The 12,083-nt window shown below is 43.3% G+C and overlaps 1 protein-coding gene across 2 annotated transcripts in view; it reads right to left on the bottom strand.

Annotated features, from left to right (window-relative positions):
* mmut (methylmalonyl CoA mutase) overlaps positions 1-12,083 on the bottom strand; it is a 40,469-nt gene that overhangs the window by 4,563 nt on the left and 23,823 nt on the right. For both annotated transcript variants that reach the window (XM_012824756.3, XM_031582011.2), the window contains exons 9-11: positions 11,600-11,715; positions 11,357-11,488; positions 8,563-8,710 (exon numbers count right to left, since the gene is read on the bottom strand). In XM_012824756.3, the coding sequence (XP_012680210.1) occupies positions 8,563-8,710; positions 11,357-11,488; positions 11,600-11,715 (396 nt within the window). The remainder of the gene's footprint in view (positions 1-8,562; positions 8,711-11,356; positions 11,489-11,599; positions 11,716-12,083) is intronic.

Here is a 12,083-nt window from a genome sequence, read left to right as displayed (position 1 = left end):
AGAGAAACAGCCCCAAAGCATAATGTTTCCACCTCCATGCTTGACGGTGGGGATGGTTCTTGGGGTCATATTCAGCATTTTTCCCCCTCCAAACGTGGCAAGTCGAGTTGATGCCAAAGAGCTTGATTTTGGTGTCATCTGACCACATCCTGTCTCTCAATCCTCCTTAGAATCATTCAAGTGTTCAATGGCAAACATCAGACGGCCCTGTACATGTGCTTCCTTGAGCCGGGGGACCTTGCGAGTGCTGCAGTACTTCAAACCATTACAGCGTAGTGTGTTGCCAATGGTTTTCTTGGTGACTGTGCCAGCTGCCTTGAGATCATTCACAAGCTCCCCCTGTGTAGTTCTGGGGTATTTCTGCACCTTTCGGATGATCACCGATACCGCTCAAGGGGATATCTTGCATGGAGCCCCAGACCTAGAGCGATTGACTGTTGTTTGGTGTTGCGTCCATTTACGAATAATCGCACCAATAGTTGTCTGCTTCTCACCAAGCTGCTTGCCGATGGTTTTGTAACCCATTCCAGCCTTGTGCAGGTCTACAATCTTATCTCTGATGTCCTTGGTCAACTCTTTGGTCTTGCCCATGGTGGTGAGGTTGAAGGTGTGAAGTATGATTCTTTGGACAGGTTTCTTTTATACACGTCACCAGTTGAGATCAGGTGTACCTTGTTAGGCCTAATGAGGACTAATCTGTGTGCTTCTTGGGCACATAACTGGTCATTGGGAGCCAGAATTCTTGCTGTTTGCTTGGGGGTTCAAATACTTATTTTCTGCATCAAATACAAATAAAGTCATAAATGTTATAAAATGCAGTTTTCTGGATTTGTTTGTTAATATTCAATTTCTCACTGTTAAAATACACCTACCATTACAATTATAGATTAACATTTCTTTGCAAGTGGCCAAACTTGCGAAATCGGCAGGGGTTCAAATACTTATTTTCCCCACTGTAGATAGATGGATACTTTATTAATCCAGAGGGAAATTTAGGTTGACTTTTTTATAGGGAGAAATAACAGGATCACATTAGGAGAGGGGAGGAGAGAAAACAACCCCCAGACTATGCTCCTAGAGGAGTACAGTGTGGGAACAGGAAAAAAAAGCACATACACTCACAATAACAACATTACAGAAACATGACTTGCAACGGGGAGGGGGTGGGGGATGGAGGTAAACCAGCGCAAACAAGCAGCCATCTGGTCCTGCTGCCATGATAGGCGCACAGACAGCCCCGTCTGTCACACTTGGGGAACGAAGCAGGCGAAGGCGTGGGATGTGGGTTGTGGGGTGGTGAATGCATATCTGTAATGTGTACGTGCGTGTGTATGCATGTAGAAAGTTCGTGTATGAGTAGGCCTGGATTGTCGCCTTCCCCCAGGCCCAATCAGACAGATTCTCAGTTCGCAAGATTGTCGTTGCCATGGAGACAGCCTTGAAAAGGTCCTGGAAAGAGACAACAATCCACAGGTGTCTGTGGAAAAGAAGGGAATGCAAGAGAGTCTCACTGCAGCGATCTTCAGGGGAGTTGTTGTTCCAGCAACGGCCTTGGCCAAGGCCCGTGCTGGTTGAGGGGGCCGAAAGCAGATAAGATTGGGGTTGTTTGGTCTTGGGAGTAGGCGCCAATTTGCTCGTCTACTCCTATTCCGTCCGGTCTCCGAGTTGCTCCAATTTCCTGAATAGGTAGATGTCTTCAATCAATGTCCTCCACGGAAAGGGCCGCCAGGCACACGACTCGCCACTTCTCCCACGCGTCCATCGAGTAGCCAGCTGCGAACGTTCTGGCAGGACAGTCAGGTTCCCCCGAACCCAAGCTTCTCGTCGAGAAGATGAGATGGTGTCAATTGCGTTGAGACCAGTTGATCAAATCCATAGTTTTTAGTTCGAAGAGCGGTGCGGAGAGAGTCTCTCAAGTATAGGACAAGACAAGACGATAGGAGCCAAGCAGGGAAGGTCAGGGGGAGGAGAGGGAGAGAAAAATGTGACCGCCTTCGAAGAGAGCCAAAGAAGATCTTGGAGAAAAATGCGACCGCCTTCGGAGAGAGCCAAAGAAGATCTTAATATATGCTTATCAGAAACATTTTTAAAGAAATGTTCCTGTGTTTACAAACGGCTTACTACTACTGCACTGGCTGCAAATGACAGGGATGCAATAAAATGGCAGACACACGCCATGAAAGCCAATACCACTACCATCTGGTGATATTTTATGTAATTTAGACATAACAGTGCAACTAGGAACCCTTGACTATAAACAATTGTAATACCAAATACAAATTTATATTCGATACAGTTAAAAACGTAAGTGTTTTTTTTTTTTTAAAACAAACTTCATTGACTTAAGTTAGTGGTTAGACGGTCAGAGTTTAGAAAAATGATATAAGCACAAGACCACCCAAACAGCCAATGACACTGGCTCAGAATAGGCTCTGATCTGTCTTGAATCCCATCCGGTTCTTGTCAGCGTCCAGCCTGGGAATCCACCTCTGAAGCACCTGTTTGTACTTCTGCTAAAATAGACAGGTCAAATTCTTTTCTATCTGTTTTAGAATCTATGTCTATCCATCTATCAATCAAATCTACTGATATATATTTGTGCTAAAATGCCATAATAATTACACAGTAATGTCAAAGCTGTACCAGTGATCACATCTACTTCTCTTGTCCCTGATGACTCACCCCTTTAATAACTGAACGGTATTTGAACGGTACAATTGCTTCTGACAGTCACACACATATAGATGGCTATTGAATAGGTACCAGATAGCAGTGGCTTCAACACTCTCTGGCTCTATCATCTCCGTGCCTCAGCTTTTCTGTCGTCTGTCATCTCTGCCCCCAGCTTTTCTGTCGTCTGTCATCTCTGCCTACAGCATTTCTATCTCCCCATGTGTATACCCCATCACTGTCACTCTTATTCCAAGACATATTTGTGCGAGAATTCCATTTTAAATCTCACAATCGTTAATAGGTAGTTTGGGTTACTTCTGCCACCTGTTTACCCACATGTGGGTAACAAGACTGTCAGAAGCAATTCTATGGTTCAAATAGATGCCGTCTCCATCCATCAACCCATTCCATCTCCACATGAACATAACCCCTTTCATGGCAAATCCCCATTTATATTCCACCAGATATTTGCGCTAAACTACCATAATAGTTCATTGTTAATAATCAAAAATAATCTGTCACTATTCCCTTCATCATCGGTTAATTCACACAGACAGTGTGGGATATCACACCCTCGTGTGTCTGCTTGAAGACACCCTTTATCCATGTTTAAAAGGCAGATGACATGTAGTGACGTAGGGAGGCCATGTCTGCCAACATAAGCCACGCCTGCCCCTCAGTTCAAGCCCTCTTCAACTCACTGTGAGCACCTCAACCTTGCACCACCTCTCTAGCTCGCTAGATAGTTTTAAATGTAACAAGTGAGCAATTCCTCTTGAAGCAGTTAAACTGTTCCATTGGGATTTGTTTGATAACATCCTCTATTGGTGTGTCGACTTTCCGCAAAAGGTGCTGTTTTTGAGAGTTATTTGCAATACGTTCGAAGTGTGGCGTGTCTCCAACAAGCTACTGTTTAGTTTGAATACCTGTTGTTTAGAATGAGCTTGCTTCCTACAATTGACCACAACAAACACAGGCGTTCGCCCCGGTCATCAGGGTTGCGTTTTAAACGCCTGCCTTGGTTGCCCAGGAATTATCCACGCTCGAATAAGATTGGTGCAGCCTGATGTGTTTTGTCAATGCTCGACTCACGAACGGCATGCGTGACAAGCTGCCGTTGAGCACAACCCTCTCCTCTCCGAATCCTTAGATACGCCTTGTTCCTCTCCTGCATAACCTTGTATTTTTATTTTCCTAAGCCACTCACCCTTTGAATACTTGAGTGGCATTAGAGCAGCAGAATTCACTGTCATCAACAGTCTTTCAAATTCATTACTTGTGGGTAATGAAAGGCTTCTGCAGCGTATCTCCCCATCTCTGTCCCCAAGCTGTCAACTCCTCAATCACATGCAAAAAGCTTTTCGTTGACAACCGTCATTCTTATTCCATTATATTTATGCTAAAGCATGCAAAGACGATCAACAGTTGCAATGTTTGGACATCCATCTCCAAGGCATCTGGAGGTGTTTTTTTCTTGAGGACTCATTCGTCTCCCCCAAATAGTGTTGAATTCTGCTGGCATCTATTCTACATGCCTCCTGCATTGAAAGGTGCCATTTTAACGTCACATGCTAATTGGTTGACATGTTTAGGTGGTACTAACTACATGTAAAGTGTATAGGAAATGGGAGTCTGAATCAGGCATACTGCAATGTTTTGGCATTACAAAAATAGACCCTAATTGGGCGCTGCTGTCAACCACAGCCATACCCTACAGAAACGCTCTCAAATGAATGTGACACAAATTTTCTATGAACAGTATTTGTACGAGGTGCCATCAAAAGACCTGAATTGTGGCGCGCTGATATTTGGGCGCTCCATCATGACGATGCACATGCTGTTCATGGCCGACTGTCAATCTTCAACCCTTTGTACTCACCTGTCATAACAATTTGGGCATCATCACAAAGGTATTCTTGTAGAGTTCATGGAAGTGCTCCACGACACTAATCTTGTACATTTCAATGCGATATGTGGGTTTTTGATAATGTTTTAATAGACATTTTCTCTGGCTTACACAGTAGTCAAATCGCTTGTTCAGGTCATTTGTCAAGGTGACCAGCTCCTGGGTAACATGAAGGAGTAATCATATGAGAGCGAGTCGTATTTGGAAACATGCAGGGAGGCTTAGCCATGTGAGGAATGTTTGGATTCCCCTGACACCATGGTGTGCCGACAGAGAATGACTACCAGCTTTATCTCAGATGGTCTATCTGTGTGTGTGTGTGTGTGTGTGTGTGTGTGTGTGTGTGCGTATGGAGAGCAAGTCTGGGTGTCTGTTTAGCAGCTCTGAGAATCATACGAAGCACAAAAGATTTTTTTTTTAAAAAGCTAAATCTTTCATTTATGAGAGAACAGTTTGAACTGTTGACACATTTGGTCCACTTTAGTAGGACATGAGGTAAAGAAATGCAGAAATGAAATGCAGAAATGCAGTTAAATGTAACCGTGAGGACGGCCAATAGCAATGCAAATGGGCATGGAAATGCTATTGCTCAGGATCATTTAAGAGCAACCACAGGATTAGAGAACAGTAGTCCAATGCCATGCAATGTTTTGCAGTCTCTCAAACATGGAAGAAAGAAAAATGATGCATCAATGATGCGTTTTGAGAGACAATGCGTTTTTGTTTTGCAGTCTCTCAAACATGGAAGAAAGAAAAATGATGCATCAATGATGCGTTTTGAGAGACAATGCGTTTTGAGAGACAAAAGACTTTACAGAAGTTAATGTAAGACGACCTTGTGAACTGACAAAAAAAGAGGAAAGGTTTCCATAGCAATAAACATCAGCAGGTTCCCCCAACACAGAGGGAGGTTGTGAAGACTGTAAAATGTTTCTTACATCCATTCATTCATTCCTTGCTTAACTGCTCACCTGGAAGAGTGGTCCAATGTCAACATCAAAGCCCAGATCAGCGAATCCCGTGGCGATGACCTTTGCCCCCCGGTCATGGCCGTCCTGCCCCATCTTGGCCACCAGGAGACGCGGGTTTCTGCCCTCGTGGCTTTTGAAGTCCACAACCCTGAGCAGGCATTACAACAGCATTGCCATAAGAATAAAGAAAGCACACAGGAAAACGAACCAACCAAAAAACAAACAAACAAATAAATAAATGAAAATCACTTATGACAGCTCAGTGCTTTGTTATGAGATTTATGAAACAGTACTAATACAAAAATAAAATCAGTTATCTTTCAGTTTGAAGGTGTTGGGTTATCATCTTTCGAACATGGTGTTTTCTTTTTTTTCTGATGAGAAACTAATTTTTGTTTCTTCTATTCTACCATGTATGGTATTTGAATAATATTATTATAGTACATGAATATCAATTATACGACAGTATAATTATTTAGCTTGGCTCCGCTAAGTTTTCGTCGTGATTATAGTCTGGGGGCTAAGTAACAAGACATTGAAGTGAAAAGTTTGTTTGAAATGTAGAACAATTTAAAGCCAGAGCAAGAACAATGTGTAAATGTATTCATCAAGGCTAAATAAAGTCTATTTACCGCCAATGGGGTATGGGAAGAGGCTAATACATCAGCTTGCAACGTTAGTGGCGAAGAAGGAAGTAAAGCAATCCCATAGTGGTCAATGTCGACAGGTTAAATTAACCCGATGTCTACACCCATTAGGATGTAACGTCTGGAAACAATCCCCAATGAAGCGTGGCCAGGCCCAATCTAATCACAAAGTGAATTTGGGTCAGATTATACCAGGCTACTAATTACCCAATGCATACAGGCTTCTAATTACCCAACGCATACAGGCAGAACAGATGGGTGGCAGGTGGCACCGGCTTCAAGTCTCTCTTGGTCTCTCCTGTCCCCATCTCTGTTCAATAGTGGTCAGCACGACCATAACATCACTTCTCACAGCCCACCCTACTAACAGTCCATGCCTCAGGAGCCAGGTTTGGTGTTTTTTTGCAGCTCACATGTTCACAAGAGCAGGCAGGAACGGCACAGACAAATCCATCCCGTGTCCCGATCCACCTACGGGCTTTTTGCAGGCAGGAGAGGAGCTGAATATTACAAAAAAAAGTTTTTCCAGGAACAGGATTGTGACTATAAACTATGCTGATTTTGGGTATGTCTGCACATGATTCGTGAGTGGAATTGTTACGATCTTCTGATTTTCCATTGCCTCTCAGGCCCACCCTGGCCTTTTGTTTCTTTTGGATTTTTTCCCGAGCAGGATTAGGACAAAATGTGAAAGAGGCAAAATGTTACATATTTTTTGTGTAAAAAAGGACTGAGGAATTCCATCCCGTGTGGACCTCTAGCCCCCATCTCTGTCCTTCTACAACCAACATCGCATAAACTCATCTTTTTCCCGGCTAACCCAACTCTCACTCTGAATCTGGCATCAGTGTAAGCTTCTCAAAACACATTTTATATCACTTTCAATCCACTGCCTCGCTCTCAATGCATGCTCTTTTTGAGGCTAGAAAACAGGCCCGCGGCCTTTCTCAGAAGCATTCCATAGTTTACTTAAGAGTTCCCATGCAGGCATGATAAACCGAAAGAAGAGAAAGAATAGTCCTATCCCATCTAAATATTACTTTCTTAGTTTGGTGTCCATGCCAAACTAAATGGGGAAATTCACCAGTCATCAGTTACTAGGGAATCATCAGATCCATGTTAAACAATGTCAATGTGTCCAAATGCCCAATAAACATCTTCTAGATTCACGGGAAAGACTTGGCATTACAAAAATAGACCCTAATTGGGCGCTGCTGTCAACCACAGCCATACCCTACAGAAACGCTCTCAAATGAATGTGACACAAATTTTCTATGAACAGTATTTGTACGAGGTGCCATCAAAAGACCTGAATTGTGGCGCGCTGATATTTGGGCGCTCCATCATGACGATGCACATGCTGTTCATGGCCGACTGTCAATCTTCAACCCTTTGTACTCACCTGTCATAACAATTTGGGCATCATCACAAAGGTATTCTTGTAGAGTTCATGGAAGTGCTCCACGACACTAATCTTGTACATTTCAATGCGATATGTGGGTTTTTGATAATGTTTTAATAGACATTTTCTCTGGCTTACACAGTAGTCAAATCGCTTGTTCAGGTCATTTGTCAAGGTGACCAGCTCCTGGGTAACATGAAGGAGTAATCATATGAGAGCGAGTCGTATTTGGAAACATGCAGGGAGGCTTAGCCATGTGAGGAATGTTTGGATTCCCCTGACACCATGGTGTGCCGACAGAGAATGACTACCAGCTTTATCTCAGATGGTCTATCTGTGTGTGTGTGTGTGTGTGTGTGTGTGTGTGTGTGTGTGTGTGTGTGTGTGTGTGTGTGTGTGTGTGTGTGTGTGTGTGTGTGTGTGCGTATGGAGAGCAAGTCTGGGTGTCTGTTTAGCAGCTCTGAGAATCATACGAAGCACAAAAGATTTTTTTTTTAAAAAGCTAAATCTTTCATTTATGAGAGAACAGTTTGAACTGTTGACACATTTGGTCCACTTTAGTAGGACATGAGGTAAAGAAATGCAGAAATGAAATGCAGAAATGCAGTTAAATGTAACCGTGAGGACGGCCAATAGCAATGCAAATGGGCATGGAAATGCTATTGCTCAGGATCATTTAAGAGCAACCACAGGATTAGAGAACAGTAGTCCAATGCCATGCAATGTTTTGCAGTCTCTCAAACATGGAAGAAAGAAAAATGATGCATCAATGATGCGTTTTGAGAGACAATCACTCACGGACTTTACAGAAGTTAATGTAAGACGACCTTGTGAACTGACAAAAAAAGAGGAAAGGTTTCCATAGCAATAAACATCAGCAGGTTCCCCCAACACAGAGGGAGGTTGTGAAGACTGTAAAATGTTTCTTACATCCATTCATTCATTCCTTGCTTAACTGCTCACCTGGAAGAGTGGTCCAATGTCAACATCAAAGCCCAGATCAGCGAATCCCGTGGCGATGACCTTTGCCCCCCGGTCATGGCCGTCCTGCCCCATCTTGGCCACCAGGAGACGCGGGTTTCTGCCCTCGTGGCTTTTGAAGTCCACAACCCTGAGCAGGCATTACAACAGCATTGCCATAAGAATAAAGAAAGCACACAGGAAAACGAACCAACCAAAAAACAAACAAAAAATAAATGAATGAAAATCACTTATGACAGCTCAGTGCTTTGTTATGAGATTTATGAAACAGTACTAATACAAAAATAAAATCAGTTATCTTTCAGTTTGAAGGTGTTGGGTTATCATCTTTCGAACATGGTGTTTTCTTTTTTTTCTGATGAGAAACTAATTTTTGTTTCTTCTATTCTACCATGTATGGTATTTGAATAATATTATTATAGTACATGAATATCAATTATACGACAGTATAATTATTTAGCTTGGCTCCGCTAAGTTTTCGTCGTGATTATAGTCTGGGGGCTAAGTAACAAGACATTGAAGTGAAAAGTTTGTTTGAAATGTAGAACAATTTAAAGCCAGAGCAAGAACAATGTGTAAATGTATTCATCAAGGCTAAATAAAGTCTATTTACCGCCAATGGGGTATGGGAAGAGGCTAATACATCAGCTTGCAACGTTAGTGGCGAAGAAGGAAGTAAAGCAATCCACATAGTGGTCAATGTCGACAGGTTAAATTAACCCGATGTCTACACCATTAGGATGTAACGTCTGGAACAATCCCCAATGAAGCGTGGCCAGGCCCAATCTAATCACAAAGTGAATTTGGGTCAGATTATACCAGGCTACTAATTACCCAATGCATACAGGCTTCTAATTACCCAACGCATACAGGCAGAACAGATGGGTGGCAGGTGGCACCGGCTTCAAGTCTCTCTTGGTCTCTCCTGTCCCCATCTCTGTTCAATAGTGGTCAGCCACGACCATAACATCACTTCTCACAGCCCACCCTACTAACAGTCCATGCCTCAGGAGCCAGGTTTGGTGTTTTTTGCAGCTCACATGTTCACAAGAGCAGGCAGGACGGCACAGACAAATCCATCCCGTGTCCCGATCCACCTGCGGGCTTTTTGCAGGCAGGAGAGGAGCCTGAATATTACAAAAAAAAGTTTTTCCAGGAACAGGATTGTGACTATAAACTATGCTGATTTTGGGTATGTCTGCACATGATTCGTGAGTGGAATTGTTACGATCTTCTGATTTTCCATTGCCTCTCAGGCCCACCCTGGCCTTTTGTTTCTTTTGGATTTTTCCCGAGCAGGATTAGGACAAAATGTGAAAGAGGCAAAATGTTACATATTTTTTGTGTAAAAAAGGACTGAGGAATTCCATCCCGTGTGGACCTCTAGCCCCCATCTCTGTCCTTCTACAACCAACATCGCATAAACTCATCTTTTCCCGGCTAACCCAACTCTCACTCTGAATCTGGCATCAGTGTAAGCTTCTCAAAACACATTTTATATCACTTTCAATCCACTGCCTCGCTCTCAATGCATGCTCTTTTTGAGGCTAGAAAACAGGCCCGCGGCCTTTCTCAGAAGCATTCCATAGTTTACTTAAGAGTTCCCATGCAGGCATGATAAACCGAAAGAAGAGAAAGAATAGTCCTATCCCATCTAAATATTACTTTCTTAGTTTGGTGTCCATGCCAAACTAAATGGGGAAATTCACCAGTCATCAGTTACTAGGGAATCATCAGATCCATGTTAAACAATGTCAATGTGTCCAAATGCCCAATAAACATCTTCTAGATTCACGGGAAAGACATCCTGCTTGATCCGTTGGCAAAAGGTACGTCTGCATAGCTTTACTGAGCTGTTTCAATATAAGTAATATAGAGTAATTATAGAGTAATTATGAGAGTAATTATCTCCCATTAGAGACCCAGATGTGCTTAATTTATATTTTAATATGAATTGTGTTTTAATAAATATATAATATTATATGATATTATATTTCATATTTTAGCCTTTATGTCAAACAAAAAATATGAGAATAGGAAGAGGAGAACGTGAGTGTGAATCAGGGCAGGGAATTTCACCTGTGGCATGACCGCCATGGCCACTGATTTCTGGCCTTGGTGCCCTTGTGAATATAGCATGTTCCTTGCAACTGTGGCCTTGGTGCCCTTGTGAATATCGCATGTTCCTTGGCAACTGTGGCCTTGGTGCCCTTGTGAATATCGCATGTTCCTTGGCAACTGTGGCCTTGGTGCCCTTGTGAATATAGCATGTTCCTTGGCAACTGTGGGCCTTGGTGCCCTTGTGAATATAGCATGTTCCTTGGCAACTGTGGCCTTGGTGCCCTTGTGAATATCGCATGTTCCTTGGCAACTGTGGCCTTGGTGCCCTTGTGAATATAGCATGTTCCTTGGCAAACTGTGGCCTTGGTGCCCTTGTGAATATAGCATGTTCCTTGGCAACTGTGGCCTTGGTGCCCTTGTGAATATAGGCATGTTCCTTGGCAACTGTGGCCTTGGTGCCCTTGTGAATATCGCATGTTCCTTGGCAACTGCGGCTTTGGTGCACTGCATGTTGTTTTTTTCTTCTTCTGAGAGACCAATATATAACATTAGCAACACTGCCACTGTGAATCTATTCGCTGCACTAAATTGCACAAAAACGCTGTGTTTCCGTCCTTGTTATGCTTTAAATACTGCTACATAGTTAGTCATCTAGGTAGTCAACCCCCAGAGACAGTGACGGAGTTGGCCTACTTGTGTCTAAGTGGCCTCTTACCGTTTGTGGGTTACGGAGATTTCCTCCAGCTCCCCGAACTCGCTGCGGTAGGCTCCGCTCACCATGCGTGTGCTGGCCTTGTGTTCTCCGAATACAGTCTTCATGGCGTCAGTGATCTCTCCCACGGAACACCTGCGGAATGCACAACGTTGTCCTTAATGCAATCCCTCTAAAGGAAGACCTCAAGACCTCTCAAGACTTGACCTCCATCTCAATCCATGACATTGGTTGACTCCTACCAACCTTGTCCGGGCGGCCTCCACAGCCAGCCCCAAGAGGTTGCCATCCTTGGTGCGAGCACATTCCTCGATGGCCGTCAAGCATCTCTTCACAGCCTCAGGGTCACGAGTCTCTCTCACCTGCGCGCGCACACACACACACACACACACACACACACACACACACACACACACACACACACACACACACACACACACACACACACACACACACACACACGTCACAGTGTTTTTAATACTGGAGGGGACGAGGACAGATCTGAGTGACTGAGTGAAATCCGTCCTCTCACATTAACCTGTATGACCTTGTATATTGAACTTATGAGTAGGTCCTGTCCGTTCTACTATTGTCCATATACATTGTGTTAATCAGGCCTACAAAAAAACATGTTTTCATTTAAATGATTTTCTTTGAAAAATGTCCAGGCAGAAATATAGTACAGTATAACAGTATAATATTGTTTTCGATTTCACACCAACATTTCAAA

This window comes from Clupea harengus, chromosome 15, assembly GCF_900700415.2.
Source record: "Clupea harengus chromosome 15, Ch_v2.0.2, whole genome shotgun sequence".
Classification (NCBI taxonomy): Eukaryota; Metazoa; Chordata; class Actinopteri; order Clupeiformes; family Clupeidae; genus Clupea; species Clupea harengus.
The sequence above is the reverse complement of the archived record's forward strand: the minus strand, read 5'-3'. Positions and strand labels throughout refer to the sequence as shown.